Source organism: Suricata suricatta, chromosome 1, assembly GCF_006229205.1.
Source record: "Suricata suricatta isolate VVHF042 chromosome 1, meerkat_22Aug2017_6uvM2_HiC, whole genome shotgun sequence".
NCBI classification, from domain to species: Eukaryota; Metazoa; Chordata; class Mammalia; order Carnivora; family Herpestidae; genus Suricata; species Suricata suricatta.
In genome coordinates this window covers 183,428,316-183,452,594 of record NC_043700.1, presented here as the reverse complement: position 1 = coordinate 183,452,594, position 24,279 = coordinate 183,428,316, and the positions used below count along the sequence as shown (strand labels likewise).

The 24,279-nt window shown below is 45.0% G+C and overlaps 1 protein-coding gene across 1 annotated transcript in view; it reads left to right on the top strand.

Annotated features, from left to right (window-relative positions):
* The window catches only part of CC2D2A (coiled-coil and C2 domain containing 2A), a 136,881-nt gene that overhangs the window by 4,707 nt on the left and 107,895 nt on the right, over positions 1 to 24,279 (top strand). The window contains exons 2-4 of the mRNA XM_029948558.1: positions 812 to 870; positions 2,984 to 3,055; positions 4,882 to 5,005. Of these exons, the coding sequence (XP_029804418.1) occupies positions 832 to 870; positions 2,984 to 3,055; positions 4,882 to 5,005 (235 nt within the window). The 5' untranslated portion in view covers positions 812 to 831. The remainder of the gene's footprint in view (positions 1 to 811; positions 871 to 2,983; positions 3,056 to 4,881; positions 5,006 to 24,279) is intronic.

Genomic DNA, 24,279 nt, shown 5'->3' with positions numbered 1-24,279 from the left:
ATTACTAAGTGTCTCGGAGGGTCAAATAAGATGAACACCGAGGACTAATCGTTAGATGTGGTGATGCAGAGTCACCAGGACCCCGGCAAGAGCAGTTTCAGGAGGTGCTGGGTCCAGCAAAACTATCCAGGAAGTGAAGGTGTGAAGAGCTTTCCTGTGGAAGGTGGACAAATAGAGCACTAGCTAGAAAGAGAAGTGAAGTCCGGAGACAGCCCTTTTAAAGAAGGGGCCAATCACAGCTCTTTGTTCATGGGGAAAAATGGGCCAATAGAGCAGGAAGAAGTGATTATCCAGGGGAAATGGGCAAATTGTTGGCTCTTGGTGGCAGAGGAGGGATATGCTGGGACCCAGGGTACAGGCTGGCATCCCAGCCTAGATGGGGGCAGGGGCACACACAATATGAGTAGAGGCAAAAGATGTGACCTGACTCAGAGTGGGGGAAGGGCAGGGGATGGAAGCCCCTCTGGTGTCATCTCTCTGTTCAGTGAGTGAAATGAGAAGCAAGTCCAAGTAGGAAGAGTGAGGAGGCCTCCTCTGACTCCAAGAGCAGAATTTTGTCACTCCCATCTGCTACCCAGTGGCACCAGGTTCATTGCTGGGCCCGTGGGGCCAGGAGGGCCTGGCATCCTTCCTTTTCTTCTGGGGCTCATTTCCACCAAACTGGGTCTGCAAGCCTGTATTCCTTGGGAATGAAACATCTACTTTAACATGGAGGCCAGCCTCAGAGTTATCAATAGTAAGAATGTTTCCTTGATTTCCAAAGGCTTGACTTCTCTGCTTTGTTTTGTTTTGTTTTGTTTTTCCTGTCCAGGAGCAGACACCACAGCCAAAATGAATCCCAAGGAAGAAAAAGTAAAAATAATCACAGAGGTAAGTGGTTGCTTAGGTGTCCTCTAGAGGTGTGGTTGTGTGCATACTGCACTTGTGTCTCCCGTCTTTGTGAGTGAGGAAGTTAGGCCAGCAAAGGCCTTTATTGCACGCCTACTGGATGCAGAGGGCACTATGTCAGGCACGTGCTGGAGAAGGGTCCTGATGGCATTGGAAATGGGTCCCTGCAGACATTCCAGGGGCTTACCTCTACACAAAGGCTCTGAAGCTGCCCGGTCACCATTTCATGACACACAGCTGTTCAGAGTTACCTCTGCTACTGAGTCAGCTCTGCTGAAGCCCATGGGTTTGTAGAGAAATTCAGGATGACAGTACCAGGTGTAGATTATAACCAGTAGTAAAATTCTCTGTCTCCTGGATTCCTACCATTTCTAACTCATCATGTACAAACCATCATTAAACACAATCTAGAACAGAGAAGGGAGGCCATCTCCTATTTGGAGACCACAGACCTCAGAACATAGGAAAACGTATCTCAACCCCAGCTTCTCTCCTGTCTCCAGGGCCAACTGACTTGAGACCATAGAGGCAGAAATGGAGAAGAAATGCTGTTTTCTATAGAGTACTTCTCAAGCCTGAAGGGACGCATTACCCAGCTACAACCACATCGAGTTGTAGCAAGACATCACGTACCTTCAAACCACATAAATCTATATCCTCTTATTCATTCATGCAACCAATGCTTACCGTGCCTCTGGTCCCTGAGGATACAGCAGCAAACAGAAACCCTGTGCCCTCAGGGAGTTTCCGTTCTATCTAATTTCCAGTCTTACTGGACAGTGTTCCACCAATAGAGAATCAAAATGTTATTGGAAAGCAAAACTAAACTAAACTAAATAACTAAACTAAAATAAAATAAAATAAAATAAAGTAAAATAAAACAATTAAAAAAAAGACCCAGATTTCCTTACAAGTCCATTCTAAGCCATGAGAACTTAGCTGTGAACTAAGGGCCACACTTGGACACCGCAATGTTTGCAGCATCTTACAATCTAAGTTGGTGAACCCCGAAGCTCAGAACACTCCCTACTTGGAAGCCCTGAATCATGAGGCCGAGTGTGATGATGAGGCTTTCACCCAGAGGATGAGTCCGAGACATCAGGTCTCTCAGACAAAACACAAACCCAAGCTATGCCCGTTCACTGGTCAGGACCTTGGTTGCCTCTGCCAATCAAAATTCTCATCTTCTCTAACCTCCATGGCCAAGGGCAGGCATGTGCAGTTGGAGGCTGGCTCAGCAACTTGTTTGACCTTTCTTTGAAATCTTAAATCATATTATTAAAATCCATCTGTTGTGTTCTGAGATTATCTCAGCATTTAGGGAAAAAAAAATCCCATTTTCGCTTTGAACACCCTTCTAATGAATTCAGTGTAACAGGGACAGGTTCCAGGCTTATATGCAATTCTTTTATGCCCAGAGGTGGTTTGCCCCGGTTTGTAGAAGTCAAGGACCAGAGAGGTTTAAAGCTTGAACACTTGAGAGCATTCAGCTCTAACATCTTATCACTAAAACTTTAGAAAGTGGGGAAAAAAAGTTTGCACTGTGACAGAATTTCTCTGTCTTCAAGAAAACCCTCGAGCATCACCTTTACATTGAGACTTCATAACATGTATCTCCATTATTCTGCACTTGAGACTGAGGCTGGGAGGCAGAGGAGCCTGGCCCTCGAAACCTCTGGTTTGATTCTTGTGTCATCTTGTGCGGGGTCCTCTGTCCGGCCAGACCGGCTGTCCTGGTAGGCTCCCTTGTTCTTGGCCTTCATTAGGTTGCGAGTTTTGAGGGCAGGAAGGATCTCTATGTCTCCAGGGCCAGAAGCATGGTGGATGTTGTATGAGTGAACAGTGGAGGCTCCAAGATCATCTTATTTATGATGTTTCCATTTGGATAAAACTTTTCAAGACCATGTCTATTTTGAGAAGAGTAGATGCTGGTAGCTGCTTAATCTGTGTCAACTGTCCCCTCAACCATAGGGGTGGGGGCAGGATGGCAATTTTAATTTTAATATGTAAAATGCATCCCTCTTCCTCTCTTACTGTCCTTTCTCAACTTACACAGAGACTAAGTGACCACTCTTCCATTTGCATTTTTCCAAAGGAGTTCAACGAAAATGATGAGGACGCCGGTGTGGGAAGGCAGAAGACTGCAAGACAAAAAAGGAAGAAACGGGTATGTGGTGCCAGGGACCCTGTGTCTGCCTGCGCATTGGGCTGCCGACTGATAATGTGCGGGCACCCGCAGGGGACGACGCATCCTCCGAGGGGCACCCTGGAAAAGCCAGGATTGCAGGTGGAAGGTGCGGGGTGTGGGACCTAGGTGGGGCCTGAGAGTGACCCTCACAAGGAGGCTGTGGTCAGTACCTTGAGCATTTTCCCTCTGAGGTTCTCCCATTTCCTGAGAGAAGTCCAGAAAAGAGGGAAGGAGTCCTTTTACTGTTGTCCTCCAAGGCCATGAACTGAGGCGGGCGATAGAGGGCAGTGCAGGATTACTAATCGTGGGCAGCTCCCCCTTTCTCCAACTCCAAGCCTGAGCTCAGCTTCGGTCTAAACCAGAGCACCCCCCCCCCCTCCCAGCTCTCCTCCGCAGGAGTGACCCTCCTGGGCTGGGAGCATACCCCTGCAAGGCCAACCTTCTCAAGGTAAATAATTCCCCTGGTCAGGAGCCCTTGTCCTTCGAGGAGGGGAGGAAGGGAAGATCTCTTTGGAGGGGCAATTTGCTTGGAATAATCGAGATGCCAGCAGGGGAGGGAAGAAAGGGAGCGCCATTTTGAGCGGGCATCCACGTGATGGGGCTGCCTGGAGAGGGTGGCGGGGATGTGGGGAGTTGTGGAGCGGGGGAAGGCACCAAGGGAGCTGAAGTCAGGGGAGAAGCCCCCTCTCTGAGCCCCCCCTCCCCACCAGCCCCCAGCACACTCAGGTTGGGACCAGCTGTGCTGAGGGGTGACCTCTGCTTTTGCAGCTGGGATGGAGCAGCCGGGGGAGGGGAGGTGGCCAGAGTGCAGGAGGCGCTGCCAGCCACGTGGCCAGTCTGTTTGGCCACTCAGGGAGGTTTAACCCCTTCCTGCAGGGTTCCTGGAGGCTCTGCAGCCAGGGCAGGGGACCCAGAGTCCGGACGGAAAGGGTGTAAGTCCTTAGCTACAGGGCTACAGGCACAGGAGAAAAAGGAGGGATGGGGAGGGGAACATGGCACCAGGCACTGCACCCCTAGGCACCGTCTCCGGGATCTAACCCGTGCTGGAGCCCAGACTGCGGACCGCGGAGCAGGAGAGATTTGGGGGCGTTGTAGGAAATCCAGAGTACTGTTTCTTAAGCCCAGCGTCACTTCAGAATGGAATTTGGGAGGGGTTTTTTTTTCAGTCGTGCCTCCGGTCCACCGCTGGCCATTTATTTGAATCACAATGTTCTGTGCTTTGCACGATGGCTAATACAAAGCAGCATCTCAGTGCACGGGCTATTTTCATCTCTTTTGTTTTACCGATGGTGAAGGAAGGAAGCTAGGAGGTTAAATAACTTGCCCCAATTCCCTCAGTTCATCTGAGTTCAGAGGCAAGCCTTCATCTGGCCCCAAAGGCCATCGCTCAGCCTTGGCTTCCACTGTCACCTCCGCTCACCAGCTCCCCTCCTCTGAGCCTGGGGAAGGGACCACAGGCTGTTCTTTGCCCTGAATTATCCGGGGACACTTTGGCAGCTGTTTCCAAAAGATTTGGAGTTGGGATCATATAGTTTGGCCCTGACTTTCCTGCTTCGCTTTTCCACCCAATTTCTGCAAAGGTCTGCACATTATTCAAGAAATAGTGAAAATATTTATTTTATTGGAGGATGCCTCTGTAATTTCATGAGAACCCTCTTAGACAAACTCAGGGTTGGCACCCCTTTTCTGATGGGACAGCACCATGGTTATCTAGATCTGAATAGCATGAAGGCCTGTCCCCTCGCTGAGTGACCCACCTTATCCCCAGATAGGATCTGTGTCCACCTTTGCCCCTCTGCCCACAGCTGTCCACCACTGGCCCTGAGGAAATGGTGTCTGAAAATCCCCACCTAGGCAGCCAGCCAGAGCCGCTGCAAGAAGATTCTGACACTCGTCCCCTGAGCATGACCAGCCGTCGAGGCCCCCGGAGTAAGTACCCCACTCCCCGTTCAGTTCAGCCATTATTAATTGCTTGTTGTAATTGCATCTGTCAGCACAGAGCAAAATGGGGTTTTTTAATGGGTATTATTTCTCATACGTGACTACCAGCCCTCCCCCACTTCACGCCAACTCCGTGGGTACTCTTCTAGGTTAGCATCTGTCTGAGAGGACACATAGCTTCAGGACATACTTCTACAAGCATAGAAGTTCAGAAGTGTTGCTTGCAATAAAAATGGTTCAGGTGAGGGCTCATGGGTGGCTCAGTAGGTTAAACACCTGACTCGATTTTGGCTCAGGTCAAGATCTCTCTTGGGTTCATGAGATCCCCGAATCGGGCTCTGTGAGGATTGCGGGGAGCCTGCTTGGGATTCTCTCTCTCTCCCTCTCCCCTGCATTTTCTCTCTTTCTCTCAAAATCAATTAAGAAACATTTTTTTTAAATGGTACTGGTGATCAAAGTCGTAGACATTCGAGGGACATTGAAATGGTTCAAGAAGTGGGGCTTGAATCAGACACTGTAAGGCATGAGAGGACTTTGGAGGCCCTCAGTGGCCTTGGCCCTTGAGTACCCCTGCACTTGACTCACACACACATGCACACTCTTCCCCCTTCCAAGAACTTACACTGCCGTGGACATCATTCATTATCTGCTCTTTGTAGGAAAAAGGTTCCCCTTTTACTGGTTGCTTTTAATGAGAAGTGGATTAGACAAGAGGGAAAGGTGTGTTACACTTTTCAGTTGTTAAGTTACATTACACAATTGTTACCCTATTTCCCTGCAGCGGGGTGGGGAATAAAGTAACTGTTGGAAACCAGGAGGCTTTGGAGCAAGCTCATCTGAAGTCCAACCCTAAGAAAAATGTGGTTCCTGTCTGAGAGCGATGATATCATAGGACTGTTACAAATTAGTAAAACAGAACCAAGCTTTACTCCATAGAGTTACTTCTTTTTCTAAGTGCTCAAAACTATTCTTTATTGAAGATTACCACTTGTCTTAGCTCTGGCTGCCATAGCAAACTGCCATAGACCGAGTGGCCCAAACTACAGACATTTATGTTCTCATAGTGCTAGAAGCTGGAAGTCCAAGATCAGGGCACCAGAGCAGTGGATTTCCAGCAAGACCTCTCTGCCTACCTTGTAGGTGGCTGCCATCTCCCCGTGTGCCCACTGAGGCGTTCCTGCTTATAACAACATCAATCCTGTCGTATCAGGATGCCGCTGCCTAACTTCATTTAATCTTTATTACCTCCTCAGAGGCTCTCCAAATAGGCACAGTGGGGGTTAAGACTTCAACATACGAACTGTGTGGAGACTCAGTTCAGTCCACAGCACCACTATTGAATATTTAACGATATTTTTTAAAGATTATCTATTTGTTCATTTTGGGAGAGAGAGAGAGAGCACACCCACACAAGTGGGAGAGGGACAGAGGGCCAGGGAGAAGGAGGATCCCAACCAGGCTTTGTGCTGTCAGGGCAGAGCCTGACACGGGCTCGATCCCATGAACTGTGAGATCATGGCCTGAGCCAAAATCAGGAGTTGGAAGCTTAACTGACTGAACCAGGCAAGCCCCCCTTAAACAGTTATTTTTAAATCAAGGGGAAAAAATGTCAGAGGAGTTGGCCAATAGTAAGACTCTTACTAAAAATTCGATTCTTTCTTTATTCCTAAAATAAGGAAAATGCTCTTTATGATCACCATGGGAGTGATTGTGAGGAGGAAATCAAAAAAGGTATAGAAGTGTTTTAAATAGTATGCACTGTTACAAATACTCAAGTAGTATACACTAGTATATTACATAGATAAGTGCACAGTGACTAAAGGGTTTTACAGTGAGATAAGAGACATTTGGAGTTTGCATTAGTCCAAAAGTGAAAAATAAACAAAACCCATTATTTCTTTTTTTTTTCATTTTTTATTGTTTATTCATTTTTGAGCGAGAGAGAGCACGAGAGAGCATGAGTCAGGGAGGGGCAAAGAGAGAGGGAGACACAGAATCCGAAGCGGGCTCCAGGCTCTGAGCTATCTGCATGGAGCCTGACGTGGGGCTTGAACCCATGAACCACAAGATCATGACCTGAGCTAAAGTTGGAGCTTAACTGACTGAGCCACCCAAGTGCCCCTTCTGATTTAGAGAAGAGGAGAACAATAGGAAGCTAGGATCTGCCTGCCTCAACAAGATCATGACTAGCCGGTATCTGGACATCCCTGGATAGAGCTAAAACTAGTGCTAATTTGGCCGCACTGGTGGGCCAAGGGGTAAAGAAAACACCCTGGGAGTGAGGAGGGGGCAGCTAGTGGATAAGCAGCCTACGGGGCCAGGCATCAGTCAGAAATGAGAGGTCAAGACCAGCAGAAAACCAGCCATGCGGTCAAGATAGCAGAATGGATTTCATTCATGATGCCAATGCACAGTAGAGGGAAAGACAGATGAGGTACAAGGGCAGACAGAGCTCTGAGAAACATGGTAAGGAGTCTGGGCTGAGACAGAGCAACAGAGGCACTCTGGCTGAGGGGTGTGTGGGAGTCTTGAGGCAGCACTGGTGAAAGAAGATTCCAGACAGACGGCTTGGAAACAAGCAAATGCGGGCAGAAAACAGTGCACCCCAAGCAAGGTGGAGGCCGCCATGCCTGGAAATTGCATACGTTGGCCATTTGTTAGAAGTGTGGCACTGGGGGTTGCCCAGGTGGCCCAGTTGGTTAAATGTCCCAACTCTTGATTCCGGCTCAGGTCACGATCTCCCTGTGTGTGGGTTCATGGGGTCCAGCGCCGTGTCAGGCTCTGGTTGACAGTGCAGAGTCTGCTTAGGATTCTCTCTCTCTTCCTCTCTCTCTGTCCTTCCCCTGCTTGCTCTCATGCCCTCTCTCTCTCTCTCTCAAAATAAGTAAATAAACATTTTTTAAAAACCTTCTGTATATCACTTTCCTACTCAGAAATCTGTGATAAGCATCACATAAAATCCACACTCTCTTTGCTCTGGGTTCTGACACCCTAGGCACTCTGGCCCCTTCCGGTTATGTACCCACACTTCTCCCATCTTCCTGCCTGGTTGACTGCTTACTGACCTCTGAAAGCCTCATGACCACCTGAGCACTCCCAGGCTCTCGTCCCCACCCGAGGAAAGCCCCCCACTCGAGTCTTTAGTGAGCTTGTGGCAGAAAGGCAAGCGAGTTGTGGCCTGGTCTTGGGGGCACCCTGCTGGCTCAGTCAGGTAAGCGTCCACCGCTTGGTTTTGGCTCAGGTCATGATCTCACAGTTCATGGGTCCGAGCCTCACACTGCATCCCACACTAACTGTGTGGAGCCTCCTTAGAATTCTGTCTCTCTCCCTCTCTCTCTGCTTCTCCCCTGCTTGTTCTCTCTCAAAACAATCAGACAAACAAAAAGACCGTGGTCTTTGGGGTCAGATAGATGTGCACAGCCATCTCTACCTATCCCTTTCATACCCTCTTGGGCAATTTCCTCCATCTCCCTAAACTTCAGTTTCTTTATTTGCAAAATAGGAACAAGAAAAGAATGCCTAATACCTCCACAGAGTTTATACTCCAGTTAAGGGGGGGGTGGAGAGGGGAAAAGGGAAAATGAAATAGACAGTATGGCCGGCGTGGGGAGTGCTACCAAGATAAAGCATAAGCTGTCTGGGAAGCCAAGGGGGCGAGACGGAGGGTTGCTATTTTATCACTGTGAGAAGGCCTCTCCAGCAAGACGCCTGGAGCAAATGGGAGATTCCTGAGAAAAGTGCTTTTAATGCAAGAGTGTGGTCGGTATGTTTCAGGACCAGCAAGGAGGCCAGAGTGGTTGACAAAGTGAGCAGGGAGGACAAATAGGAAATGAGAGGAGAAGGGAGGTGCCTCGGGCCCCGACACATTGAGTCTGAGTGAAACGAGGGTGTCGGGAGAGTCTGCTCAGACTTAAGGCTGAAGGCTGCTGTATGAAGAAATTGACTCTGGAAGGTGCGAGAACGGAACTCAGAACCAGGTGAAGAGTGATGACTACATCCAAGTGGGTGCTGGGGGTGCTGGGACCAAGTAGTGGAGGGGGTGGAAAGAATGGGGGACTCAGGGCATCTGGACGGTGGAGACAACGGGGTTTAAGGCTGGACTGAACAGGAGTTTTGAAAGCAGGAAGGACAATGTCAGCTTTTTAACTTGAGCAACTGGGAAAACAGAGTTGCTATTTACAGAGAGGGTAAGACGGCAGAAAAATGGGTTTGAAGTAAAATGAGGAAAAGACAGAGTTTGAGACACCTGCTGGTGTCCAAGTGGAGGTGGACGTGTAGGAGTCTGGAGGCTGCGGGAGGCAGCGCAGTGGGAGAGGCCTTTGCTGACCATTTGTCTAAAAGACCACTTTCCTGGGGCACCTGGGTGGCTCAGACTGCTGCGTGTCTGACTGCTGCTTTCTGCTCAGGTCATGATCTCACAGTTCATGGGTTTGAGCCCCGTGTCTGGCTCTGAGCTGGCTTCATGGAGCCTGCTTGGGATTCTTTCTCTCTCTCTTTCTCTCTGCCCCTCTCCTGCTCAGGCTGTCTCTATGTTTCTCAAGATAGATACATAGATACATAGATAGATAAAACTTAAAAAATATTGTTTTATAAAAGACTACTTTCAGGGGGTCTGGGTGGCTCAATCAGCTAAGCGTCCAACTTTAGCTCAGGTCATGATCTCATAGTTCGTGGGTTTGAGCCCTGTGTCAGGCTCTGTTCTGACAGCTCAGAGCCTGGAGCCTGCTTCAGATTTTATGTCTCCCTCTCTCTGCCCATTCCCTTCTCTTCTCTTCTCTTCTCTTCTCTTCTCTTCTCTTCTCTTCTCTTCTCTTCTCTTCTCTTCTCTTCTCTTCTCTCCTCTCCTCTCCTCTCCTCTCCTCTCCTCTCCTCTCCTCTTCTCTTTTCTCTCTCTCTCTTTCTAAAACTAAATAAAACATTAAAAAAATTTTTTTAAAGAGCACTTTCTCACCTTCTCACCTATGCTGTCCTTCCCAGGGTTCTCCTTCCCTAGAGCACGCATCCCTGACCTGGCATGTCCCAGGCAACTGCTAACTGTCCCTGAGAGCAGGACTTTGTCTTCATTCAAGGCTGAACCCAACCCCAGTGCCTAGAGCAATACTTGCTGCAGCTTCAGGGCTCGGTGACATTTATAGAACAACTCGGCCCCAGGGGGCTTAATAGCCAGCACCTCAGACGGGGTCCTACCCTCTCAGCATTTGTAGTCTTGTGGGAGAATCAGCTGATTAAGGACACGACAGTGAAGCTACACAGGCCTGGTGGTAAGAGAGCACCTTCCACAACATTCCCTCCATTTTTGCTCGGCAAGGCTGGAGGAGCACGGACTGGGGGCTCTCGACTCTACAGTGAGTCCAGGTAGGCTGACTGCTCGTTGGAGAGAGGAGTTTTTTTGTTTTTTCTTTGATCACGCAGGTACGTTTCCTCCTTAACCTGTTTTATGATTTTTCTCCCTAGCAAAACAGGAAATACTTATTTCCTCTGCTCATGACACTTTAGCCCATCTATTAAGGCTTTACGCATCTGGTTATCAAAATAGCTCTTTGATATTCTCAAAGTAAATCAAATATCACCAAGGCAAGTGCCAAGTTCTTAAGATCCTAAAGGTAATATCCTTTGGGGCCTGTATTTTTCATTAGGAAAATCTGAATGCGCACAGAATTAAATAACATTCAGTGAACCAGGGAGCCTGGCTGGCTCAGTCATAGGAGCATGTGACTCTTGATCTTGGGGTTGTAAATTTGAGCTCCACGTTGGGTGTACAACTTGCTTAGAAAAAAGATAATCCAATGAACCTCATATGCCCAGCACCACAATCAAGAATTACCAAGACTTTGCCACATTTGTTTTAAGTATCCTTTATCTCTTTTTTTTTTTTGCCTTTGTCATACACACACACACACACACACACACACACACACACACACACACAATTGTTTTTAATTGTGGTAAAAAAATACATAACATAAATTTACAATCTTAATCGGTTTTTTCATGTTTATTCATTTTTTTTGAGAAAGAGACAGAGCAGGAATGGGCAATAGAGAGAGAGGGAGACACAGAATCTGAAGCAGAATCCAGGATCTGAGCTGTCAGCACAGAGCCCAACGTGAGACTCAAAACCATGAACCTCAAAATCATGACCTGAGCTGAAGTCTGATGTTCAACCAACTGAATCACCCATCTTAAACATTTTTATTGCTTTTTTTTGTTTTTTTTTTTTTTGAGAGACAGAGAGAGACAGCTGGAGCAGGGGAGGGTCAGAGAGAGAGGGAGACACAGAATCCGAAACAGGCTCCAGGCTCTGAGCTAGCTGTCAGCACAGAGCCCGACGCGGGGCTTGAACCCACGAACCGTGAGATCTGACCTGAGCCGAAGCCGGATGCTTAACCGACTGAGCCACCCAGGCACCCCTCTTAAACATTTTTAAATGTACACTTCAGTAGAGTTAACTATCACATCACTGTGCAACAGACCCCTGCAACTATTTCATCTCGCAAAACTGAAACTCTATACCTGATTTTTAAAAGTTTATTTATTTATTTTGAGTAGGAGCACAGAGAGAGTACAGAGAGAACCCCAAGCAGGCTCTGCGCTATCAGCACAGAGCCTGATTCAGGGCTTGAACTCTTGATCCATGAAATTATTACCTGAGCTGAAGTCAAGAGTCAGATGCTTAACCACCTGAGCCACTCAGGGCCCCCGAAGCTCTGTATCTATTAAGTACTAACTCCCCACTTCCCCTCCCTTCAGCCTTTGGCAACCTCCATTCTTCTTTCTATTACAATGAATTGGGCAGTTTTAGGTCCCTCACATAGGTAGAGTCATACAGTATTTGTCTTTGTCACTGGCTTATTTCATTTAACATTTAGGTCTTTAAGGTCCATCCATATTATAGCATGTGACAGGAATTTGTTCCTTTTGAAGGGTGAATAATATTTCAATGTATGTAATGGTTGTCACATTGTGCTGATACATTCATTCTTCAGGGACCTTTGCGTTGCTTCTACCTCTTGGCAATTGTGAACAATGTTGCTATCAACATGAATGTGCAAATATGTCTTCAAGATCCTGCTTTCAATTCTTTTGCTTATACAGCACTGACTGCCGGTTCAGACGATAGTTCTATGCTTAAGTTTTCAAGGAACCGGCACACACTTTGCATAGTGGGGGCATCATTTTTTGTTCCCACCAACACTGCACACAGTTTCCAGTTTCTCCACATTCTTACCAACATTCATTATTTTCTGCTTGCTTTGTTTCTACACTAGCCGTCTTAATGGAGTAGAACTGATACTTCATTGTGGTTTTGATTTGCATTGCCCTGATGATTAGTGATGTTGAGTGTCTTCTCATGTGCTTGTTGACCATTTGTATATCATGCTTGAAGACATGTCTATCCTTTTCCACTTTCTAATCAAGTTCTTTGTTTGGGGTGTTGCTCAGTTACAGGTGTTCTTTGTGTATTCTGTATAATAGCCCCTTATTGGATATATGGTTTGCAAATATTTTCTCCCATTGATTGTGTCCTTTGATGCACAAGAGTCTTTCAGTTTGAGGTAGTCCCATTTCTCTGCTTTTGCCTTTATTGGTGGGGCTTTTCATGACATATTTAATAAATTGTTGCCAAATTCAATGTCATAAATTATTTCTTCTATGTTTTCTTCTAGAAGTTTTGTAATTTTAGGTCTTACATGTAGGTCTTTAATCCATTTGAGTTCATTTTTATACGATGTAAGGTAAGGGTCCAGGTTCAATCCTTTTGCATATGAATTTCCAGTTTCCCAACCATTTGTTGAAGAGACTGTCCTCTCTCTATTGAGTGTCTTCACACCCTTGTGGAAGACCATATATTCAACGGTTTATTTCTGGGTTCTATTCTGTTGGTCTATATGTCTTGTTTACCCAACATCACACTGTTTTGATTACTGTAGCTTTGTAATATGTTTTGAAATCAAGAAGTATGAGAACTCCAACTCTTTTTCAGAACTGGTTTGAGTATTTTAGGGTCCTTTAATATTTCATATGAATTAAGGATGAATTTCTCTATTTCTGTGAAAAATGCCAATAAGAGTTTGATAGGGATTGCATTAAATCTGTAGATCAACTTGGGTGGTACTGACATTTTAACAGTATTAAGTTTTCCAATCCATGAATGCAAGATGTCTTCCCATTTATTTGTCTTTAATTTCTTTCAGCAATGATTTGCAGCCCTTAGTGCACAAGTCTTTTGCCTCCTTGGTGAAGCTTCTTCCTAAAAATTTATTCTTTTTCATGATACTCTAAACGGAATTGTTCTTTTAATTTCCTTTTTAGATTTTTTTGTCATGAGTGTAGAGAAACACAACTGATTTTTGTATGTTGATTTTGTATCCTGCAACTTTGCTGAATAGTTTTTTTGTGTAGAATCTTTAGAGTTTTCCATATGTAAGACCATGTTATCTGCAAACATAGATAGTTTTATATTTTCCTTTCCAATTTAGGATGCCTTTGTAGCTTTTATTCTTGCAGTCTTAGTGTATCTGGACCACTATAACAGCCACAGACTGGGTGGCTCATAAAGAACAGAAATTTATTTCCCACAGTTCTGGAGGCTGAGAAGTTCAAGATCAGTGCACTGGCAGATCCAGTGAGGAGGACCCATTTCCTAATTCACAGACGACTGTCCTCTTGTCATGAGGAATGGTAGAAGGTACAAGGGAGCTCTCTGGAGTCTCTTTTGTAAGGCCATTAATCCCATTCATGATGGTGGAACCTTCATGACCTAATTACCTCCCAAAGGCCCCAATTCCAAATGCCATCTCACCAGAGGCTAAGTTATAATATCAGAATTTGGGAAGGACATAAACATTCAGTCTGTGGCACTTGCCTAACTGCACTGGCTAGGTCTTCCAGTACTGTAGTGAATCAAAGTGGTGAGAGGAGGCATCCTTGCCTTGCTCCTGATCTTAGAGGAAAAGCTTTCGGTTGTTCACCACTGAGTATGATGTTAGTGGTAGGCTTTACTATGTTGAGGTAGTTCCCTTCTATCTCTCTTCTACTGAATTTCTTTTTTATCATAAAAGGATGTTGAATTTTGTCAAATGCTTTTTATGTATCAGTTGAGATGACTGTGTGTTTTTTGTCCTTTGTTCTGTTACCAAGGTGTATCACTTTGATTGATTTTTTATATGTTGAATCATCCTGGCAACACCTCCAAACTGGGCTGGGCTAATACTCTGTGTAAATGGTTCATGAAATTCTCTCTCCTGACCAATTTATAAATACTGTTTACATTTCCCTAGGGGAAAGCTCAGATTCAGTGGTTTCCTTAGCCCCAACAGGACAGTTTGTATTAGTGCTATGGGACCATTTAAGCTCACATGACTCCATTTTTTTTCTTCCCTTGGCACTTACTGGTCTACCTGAAGCATCCTCCACACTACCCACCCAAGATAGATAGATAGGTGATAGGAGGGTAGGTAGGTAAGTAGGTAGGTAGATAGATAGATAGATAGATAGACAGGCAGACGGATGATAAATTTGACAGTCTTGAACTCTGAGAGCTTAATATCATGTTCTGAGCCATTTAGCAAGCTTCCTGATAAGATTTTACCAAGATTCCTCATTCTCCTTCCTTGCCCACAACCCATTATGTTTCCAGGATATTAAGAGAGATAAACATTTCAAGTCAGCACACATTCCTTGAAACCTACAGAAACTGAAATCAGACTCACTACTACTTATTACTACTTTAAGCCATGGGACCTTGAGCAATAACCTAGTCATCGCGAGCCATAGGAGCTTCATTTATAGACTGGGGATAATAAAAACCTCAGCATTATGCTACAGTCAAATCAAATGATATACAGAACACACCTACAGAGGGTCTACCACATATGTAGTAGTGGAGACTACCAGCCGAAAGAACTTGTTGCCAAATAACCAACAAAAATAATTACCTTTCTTGAGTGCAAGGACATGTCAAGCACCATGCTAAGGTCTCTATATGCATTACATTATTTCTCAGAACAGCACTACCATCAGACGTTTTATAGGCAATGAAACTAAGCTCAAAGAGAACCACCTGCTAGAGGGCAAGAGGAGCCAAGACTTCAACTCCAGTCCGTAGATCTCTCTGCTCTTCATGGCTGCACTACGACATCACTTGACATTTATAAATCCCAAGCCTGACAGGTCTTCAGTGATAAGGGTTTCCAGCTGCCCACAGAAGTGCAGTGGCAACGCTGCAACCAGCACTGTCAGCAGTGACCCCCAGACCCCCAGAGGACTCTTCATTTGAGGCATAGACCAGCTCAGAGCCTTCACAAGACTGTCACTCTGGCAGAGCCTCATTTTCCCCCGCAAAGAGTACCATTCAGGTGAATCATCTACATTGCTCTCCCTACCTAAACTAACCCCTTCACTATTGGGGTTTTCGTTTATTTGTTTCTCTTATCCTAGCTACTTACCTTTCAAAACAATATACACATCACCTCCTTTAGAAAGTTTCCCCTTTTCCTAGGTGGGCTGAGTAGACCTTCTCTGTACTTCATGGCTCCTGTGTCCATGTGAGTCTGAAGTCATCTCTTTTTCTTTTTTTAATATTTATTTATTTATTTATTTTGAAGGAGAGGGAGAGAGCACGGGGAAGGGGCAGAGAGAGAGAATCCCAAGCAGGCTCTTCACCATCAGCCCAGAGCCCAACAGAGCTCAATCTTACAAACCATGAGATCATAACCTGCGCTGAAATCAGGAGTCAGATGCTTACCCAACTGAGCCATTCGGGCACCCCTAAAGCATCTTCTTATGGGTACACAAGTTTTCCTCTCCACTGGACTAGAATTTCTTGAAGGTAGAGACTGGTTTTCAGATCTGCTTAGCACAAGGCTCATACCCAGATGGCACTCAACAATGCTTACTGAGTGAACAGATGTCTCAAGCTGGCCTCTCTGCTTTTTACTCAAGGCCGTGCTCTGGCTCACATCTGCTCACCTACCACTCCTACCATACCCGCCACATCCTCCCAGCCAGGTCTGCTGTCCTGGACCCAGATATTTGACTCCTTCGGGCATTTAATTCCCAAACCTCTTTTGGGTCTGGCCTCCTCATTGGTGGTAGCACCCCCGCTCCTCACTTTGACCCTCCAAACCTCCCTGCACTATAGCACTCCTACTGGCCTCCGAGTGTTGCGAAAGTCAGACTGTATTCAGATACTTAGACACCAGTACACGGATTATATGGCCTCCTCCGGGCACCAGGCACATGCTCAGAGGTGCCCCCGATTAACAGCAGCATAAATCGTGCAGTGAAAGCTTTGACTCTTAATCCGCAATTCAAACATACATATAGTCATGACATTCCAAATAAAGAAAGCATTTCGCTGAACAGTCACTAGTTCCAAATCAAATAAACATCTAGCAGAAGGACACACATTTCCCCCATGATTCCAACTTGTACCATCTCCTAAGGGAGTAACCACCAAGTGTTAAGTAGTTTCTTATGAACATAAATTTCCTCATTACTGACATCTGTTTTCCATTTATTCATGTTAGTTTCTCTGATTAAAGCATGATTTTGGAGCCAGTTTCTCAATATTGGTTGAAAAGAAAGTAGGGAATCTGGCAAAATCTCATATGCAAACATAAGGAAATAGATCATTCATTTTAGGCATATTTTTTAAAAGCCATCCAGCCCTGAAGAGATTGACCCAGGAAATAAATGTTACAAAGTACAGTATGGGGCACAGAGGAGAACTGCCCAAAAGATCTGGGTCTTGGGAGCTACCTTAAAGTCTAGCAGCTGGAGAAGCAAAAGAACATTCTAGTCAGAGCAGGCATGCTGGGGGATATAGGAAAGGTTAAAAAGTTCACCAATCTGGCATTTGCTACCTCACACAGTACTGAGGGGCTACATTAAAGTACTAATGACTTTATGTAGAATGACTAAATAGTACATTGTATTCTATAATTTTTTCTGGCTATTATGATATTTCAGATCTTTAAAAAAAAAACAAAACTTTTCCGCGTTGAGGAAGTTCTAGCCGATTCTTAGAGGTGGCAAAGGGCCCAGAGTAGAGTGTGCCTTTGATATGTACACTAACGAATCCAGAGTCCACCATTTTCTGGTGGGCACAACCCCCCGGAAGCAGTAGTCCTCTGCCTGCATCATCCCAGGGACAGGAAATACGCAACTAGAGATAATAGCTTAGAGCCCCCCAGAATAATTCAATGTAGCCAGGTCTAAACTGTTTGCCCTGCCTTGCCTTTTTTCCCTCAGAAATCCCAGTAAAGACCTTAGCCGACAATCTCACCTTGCTCCTGTCTTCTGCCTCCCGACCACCTTGGTGTTATTCCATGTGGCCCTGCATGGCATGCCATGCCTTCTGGTTCTGGAACTGGGGAACGTGATGAACCTTTTTTCCTGAGCCTCTCCTCTGTCTCTGGTGGCCACAACTCACTGACCATCTCATGGAAGAGTACAACAAATACACAAAACACACCCAATCGTCATTATTAGCTGTCAGGAAAGGCATTTTCCAAAAGACTCCTTTACGGCAACATTGCTCCAAAGTCATCTATCCCTATTTTTGTCTCCAGTCTTGAACCTACTCTAGTCCAACTCACATCCCCACTCGCCATTGGCATTGCTCTTGTTGCAGTGGCCCTTGAGTTGCCCATTTGCCCAATTCACTGGTCAGTTTCCAGTCTTGACCTTACTGACCTTCAGGGGCATTTGGTGGAGTTCACCACTGCCTCCTCCTTTTGCTCTTCACTGCCAGTAATCCGCTCTTCTGATTTTATTTCTCCCTCACTGGCTCTACCTCTCATCTCCTTCCTGGTTCTTACACCCACAACCTCTAAATTTTGGAGTGCTCAGGCTCAGTGCCTGGCCCTTTATTCTTCATCAACACTCTTTCTCTTATTCATCTCAAGACTTGAAATTCTAAAATATACACATCATATGGATAACTGACCACTGCCAAATTTCTATCTCCAGCCCAAGGCTCTTACAGACTAAACTGGCAGACTTCTACCCAATATCCATGTGCGCATGTCTAATGAGAGCTCAAATTTGTAATAGCCTTATTGAAGTACAATGTGCATATCATAACATTCACCCACTGTCAGGAAACAATGCAATGATTTTCAGTAAATGTATAGATTTGGACAACCATCACCATAGTCCAGTTTTAGAATGTGTCATCACCCCAGAAATTTCCTTTGAACATATTTACAATTAATCCTGACGCCCACCCCAGTCTTCGATAAACACCGGTTTGTTTTATATCCCTATAAATATGGCTTTTCCAGACATTTCCTGTAAGCAGAGCCATACAGTATGCAGTGTTTTACGTCTGGCTTCTTTCACTTAGCATGTTTTTCGAGATTCATAAATGTTGTAGCATCTATCCACATTTCATCCCTTTTTAATGCTGAGTTCTATTCCATCATATATCATACAGATATACCACACTTTACCTATTCATTCACCTGTTGATGGACATTTGAATTATTCCCAGTTTGGGGCTATTGTGAATAACACCGCTAAGAACATTTGCGACATGTCTTTGCATGGATGTATGTTTTCATTCCTTTTGATAAGTAATAGAATTTCTGGGTCATATGATACATTTATATTTAACTTTTAAGAAACTACTAATCTGTTTTACAAAATGGCTTCGTCAATTTACTTTTCCACCAACAGTTTATGAGAGTTGCCAACACTTGGTATCATGGGTCTTTAATTATAGTCTTTATAAGGTGTATATTTCAGTGTGCTTTTAACTTGTATTTCCCCAGTGTTAATGATAGTATTTTTTTCATTATTAGCCATTTTTGTATCGTCTTTGTTAAATGTTTATTTAAGTGTTTGCTCATTCATTGTTAACTAGATTCTTTGTCTTACTGTGAAGTTGTAAGAGTTCTTTATATATTCTGGGATACAAGTACTTTATCAGTATATAACCTATGATATTTTCTCCAAGTAAATATCTTTTCATTTTCTTTTCTTCTTCTTATTTTTTTTTTAGAGAGAGGATGCCAAGTGGGGGAAGGGGCAGAGGGAGGGAGAGTCTTAAGCAGGCTCCATGCTCAGCACAGAGTCTGATGCAGAGCTTGATTGCATGACTCTGGGATCGTGACCTGAACCAAAATCAAGAGTAGGACACTCAACTGACTGAGGCACCCAGGTGCCTCTCTTTTCGTTTTCTTAATCATGTCTTTTGAATTCAAGTGTATCACTTTTTTTCTCTAATAGATTGTGCACTGGGGATTATACCTTAAAATTTTTTGCCTAACCCAAGTTCATGAAATTTTTCTCCTGTATTTTCTTTTAGAAGATTTATGCTTTTAGCTCTTATATTTAACAAGGTCAGTAATCTGATCTGAGACAACTCAAATTTTACTCCTTTAAAGCTGAGCTCCTAATCTCCTCCTCCCAACCCATTTGTCCTAAGGTCTTTCCCATCTCACTAAACACACATTTCATTTCTTCCATGGCTTGGGTCACCCGTAACTCCTGTCTTTATCTGCCCTTATCCATATGTCCCCATAAGTACTATTTGCTCTACCTTCAGAATAGACCTAAAATATGGAAAGTATGTCTATTTTCCACCACATTCACCATTCCAATGCTGAACCAAGCCACCTTCAACTCCCACCCAGAGTGTCGCACAGCATCTCAGCTGATGCCCTGACCTCTGTTCTCACCGCAGCAGCCAGATGGTCTGAGGAAAATAAGGTCATGCTGCTCCTCTGCTCCAGCCCTCCAGTGGTTCTTACCTGACTCAGAGTTTAAGCCGAATTTTGTAGGATGCCTTATGGAGTTTGTTTCCACCTTATCCCTATGACCTGATACCTTGGGATTCTATTTCTCACCCTTATGTTTCCCTTTTCTGCTCTGTTCCTACATCAGGCATGGCCCTGTCTCAGAGTCCTTGCACCAAATATTACTTATAACTAAAATGCCCATGCCCACATGACTTGATCCCTCATTTCCTTTACCTGCTCCAGTGTCCCTGCAAAGCCCTTACTCGGCCAGTCCACTTAAAACTGCACTGCACCCCTCCCTTCTGGCCTTTTTTATTCCTGATCCTGTTTTATTTGTCTTCAAACCACCTATTCCCATCAGACTTACTAAATATATGGCCGGTTTGTGGTCTCCCTTCCCTGCCAGAAAATATACTCCATGAGGATGAGGATTTGTCTGTTTTCTTCACCGTTCTATCCTTCTTGCCTTGTACGCATAGTAAGTGCCCAATACATATTTGTCAGCTGAATGCTTGAAAACTGGAGGAGACTCTCTAATCTAGCATGTCCAAAATTAGGTTTTGTAGAATGCTAGTATCCTGACAGAGATTAATGCCTGCAAAACCATGCCAAGTTCAGAAGTTTTACATGTTATTTCTCCTCTTGGAAGTTACAAAGCTTGTTCTGAGGACACTCAATTTCCCTGGCATCTCTCCTACAGTCCTTGGCCCTCCTGAAGGAGGTTTACTTTTTTTCTGCTCTGCTCAAAGCAATGTGGAAGTCTCATCCGTAGGCAGAATTTTCGTGACAAAATATATCTATGAAGCCACCTTTCAGAATCTCAGTCCCGTCTGAAACCCGCTTGCCGTATCCCACCACCATGATGATGTTGGAACCCAGGGACAGAAGGAAAGATGGCCAGGCCCTGTCCTGCCCAAGCTGATGATCTCTGTCTCAGTCAACTCCAGCTGCTATAAGGAAATACCATAGAAGGGCACCTGGGTGGCCCAGTTGGCTAAGCATCCGACTTCGGCTCAGGTCATGATCTCCTGGTTCATGAGATCAAGCCCCACATTGGGCTCAGTGCTGACAGCACAGAACCTAGAGTCTCCTTCGGATTCTGTGTCTCCCTCTCTCTCTCTGCAAAGCCCCCTGTTCATGCTCTGTCTCTCTTTTTCTCAAAAATCAATAAACATTAAAAAAAAAAAAAAAGAAATGCCATAGACTGGTAACTCAACCAACAGACATTTATTTCCCATAGTTCTGGAGGCTGGGAAGTCCAAGGTCACACCTCAGGATTATTCAGTTCTTGGTAAGAGCTCTCTTCCTGGCTAGAAGATTGCCATCTTCTCACTGTATCCTGAATGGTGGAGACACCGAGAGCCATAGTTCTGGGCTTTCTTTTCTTAGAAGGACACTAATCCCATCTTGGGAGCCCCACCCTCATGACCTCACCTAAACCTAATTACCTCCCATAGTCTTCACCCCCAGATACCATTACATGGTGGGTGAGGGCTTCATCATATGAATTCCGGGCAGACAAAAACATTCAGCCCAAAACAATCCCCAAGCTGACGCACAGAGGTGTGGGAAGGAGAACAAGGCAGAGTTGCAATCCTGGGGGTCCAGCACCTCTCAGTTAGAGGGAGACATGCACCAGAATAAGGGCCACATGTTGTCAGTTAACATAAAATGGACATGTTATGGAGGTTACGAAATAGAGAAGCAGAAAAGAAGACAGTGACTGCAGAAATCCCTCCAGACCCCTCACCACCTGTGAACTATCAGCAGTGCTGAGGCTCAAAGCACAGCGCACAGCCCGCCTCAGCCTTCATTTTATGTAGTAAGATTTTCACAAGCGATACTCCTCTGTTTGATAGAAATTAGAAAATCAGGAGAAGGAAATAAAAGAAAATAATCCCCCACATTCTTACACCCTAGCGACAACCACCATTAACCCGAGGCCCTTTCCTCGTGCTGGTTTTTCCTGCGTGTCAGCTGAAGACACCCTGTGTTCACAGAAGGCTGATACTCCATTTTCCTACAACCATAAGAAGGGAGTTAGAGTTAGTGACAGTCCACCTGATTGTCCAATTCATCACATTGTTCCTCTCAAACCTTGGGGATATTAACTCTGTTCCCCTCCAATTTTTCCTACTGAGGTCAAGCTGACTTCGGTACCGGTCCCACAATCTCCCAATGCCCTCCACCCATCCTACCCCCCTCCCCACCCCCACCCCTGACTCCGTATTCACATTCTATCCAGGAATTGTATAACAGCGGGGGAGATTATTTAGGGGAAAGGAGAGGCTGGCCAAAGGCACCTGGGTGGCTCTGTCTGTTAAACATCTGATTGCAGCTCAGGTCATGATCTCGCGGTTCATGAGTTTGAGCCCTGCATTGGGCTCTGTGCTGACAGCTCAGAGTCAGGAGCCTGCTTCGGATGCTGTGTCTCTCTCTCTCTGGCCCTCCTCCACTCGCTCTCTCTCTTTCTCTCTCTCTCAAGAATAAACACTAAAAAAAAAAAAAGGCAGGCCAGGCCATGTTCTCCCAACCCTTTTGTCCACTGCTCCAACAAGAATTATGCTATATGTAAATTGCCATAAAATTTTTTTCTGTCATATTTTAAATACTTTATTGATGACACAAATATATAGATAACATAAAATATAAATATAATAATATAAATATGAATGTTTAAAAATAAAAATGTTACATCACTCCTAAAGTTATCCAAAAGAATCTTTATGACACAGTGATTTGACGACCGTAGTCATCTCCTTCAAAAACCAGAAGCAAGCCCCAAACAGCTGAAAATTTGACATCATCCCGCTTTCTTCTTGAGCTCCTTCATTCCAACCCTCCCCGCAAGAATTTCAAGTAACCTATTTCTATGCTGAAAAGTCTTTCATTGCTCACCATGCTAACGAACTGAATTTTTTAAGATTTGTAAATGTTTATTTATTTTTGAAAGAGACAGAGACCAAGCACAAGTGGAGGTGGAGCAGAGAGAAAGGGAGGCACAGAATCAGAAGGAAGCTCCAGGCTCTGAGCTGTCAGCCCACAGCCTTAATCAGGGCTCCAACCCACGGACCGTGAGACCATGACTTGAGCCGAATCGGATGCTCAACTGACTGAGCCCCCCAGGCCCCTAAAAAACTGAATTTTTTATTGCACTATTATTACAATTATCAATAGTACACAACTGATGAAAGCATAAAGGTACTATACTATTTGGTAGATCTTTATTAATCATAACAAGTAAAACGTATCAATAAAAACATTTAGAAAGCATACTCTCATTTTTTTAATGTTTATTTATTTTTGAGAGACAGAGAGACAGAGCATGAACAGGGGAGGGGCAGAGAGAGAGGGAGACACAGAATCCAAAGCAGGCCCCAAGCTATGAGCTGTCAGCACAGAGCCTGACGCGGGGCTCGAACTCACGAACTGTGAGATCATGACCTGAGCGACGTCGGACGCTTAACTGACTGAGCCACCTGGGTGCCCTAGAAAGCATACTCTTTAACTAGAGAGGGAAGTTGGAAGAGGGAGGTCATGAAACAAGCATTATCACCATGCTCACCTAGTCTACATAATCCACGTGAGTCCAGATAATACCAATTCAAATTTTTAAAAAATGCCCCATTTCAGATTTTATGTCAAGTCCTCAGAAAGTACTGGTTTACCCCATAGTAAGGAGCTCAGGTCCTGACAGTGAGATTCACAGAGCAATATTTTGCAAGAAGTACGGGAATCTCTTGGCACGTGTAAGGAGAAATGGAGACGAATTCAGACGGTGGAGAGAGAACTATAGGAATGTCTCCATAAAAACAGGATCGCGTCAGCCTGGGGACGGAAGATGAGATTAGAAAACTGTTTCAGAATGCAGCGCTTATCTTCTTAGAAAGTGGTTGTATTTCCCGAGGGGTCAGGTGTATAGAAGTGGTTAAGAAAAAAATGGAAAGTGTCCACCGTTTCAGGAAGCCTGTCCTGAGAGATTGGTGGGTATAGTGAGCTTGGGAGACGGGATAAAGGAGATGGAGCAGAGACCCTCTGGGAGCATTTGCAGACAGGAGGCTGATGAAGCCTCTGGATGAACAGGTTTCTTGGGAAGCTAGAACAGCCTTGTGATGGTGTCATCCTGCTGCTTCATGAGAAACAACACCTTGTTGGCTCATTTGGTTAAGAGTCTGACTTTAGCTCAGATCATGATCTCACGGTTCATGAGTTCGAGCCCTGCATCAGGCTCTGTGCTGACCACTCAGAGCCTGGAGCCTGCTTTGGATTCTCTGTATCCCTCCCTCTCTGCCCCACCCTGCTTGTGCTCTCTCTCACTCTCTCTCTCTCTCTCTCTCTCTCTCTCTCTCTCTCTCTCTCTCTCTCTCTTTCTCTCTCTCAAAAATAAATATACATTAAAAAAAAGAAATAATGCCTTGTCGAGGAAATCCATATTTCATACCGATTGACATTATGTATATAAGAATGTCTTGTTCTCTCATGATCCGTAAGCTCTTGCATGGCTCCAAATCAAGT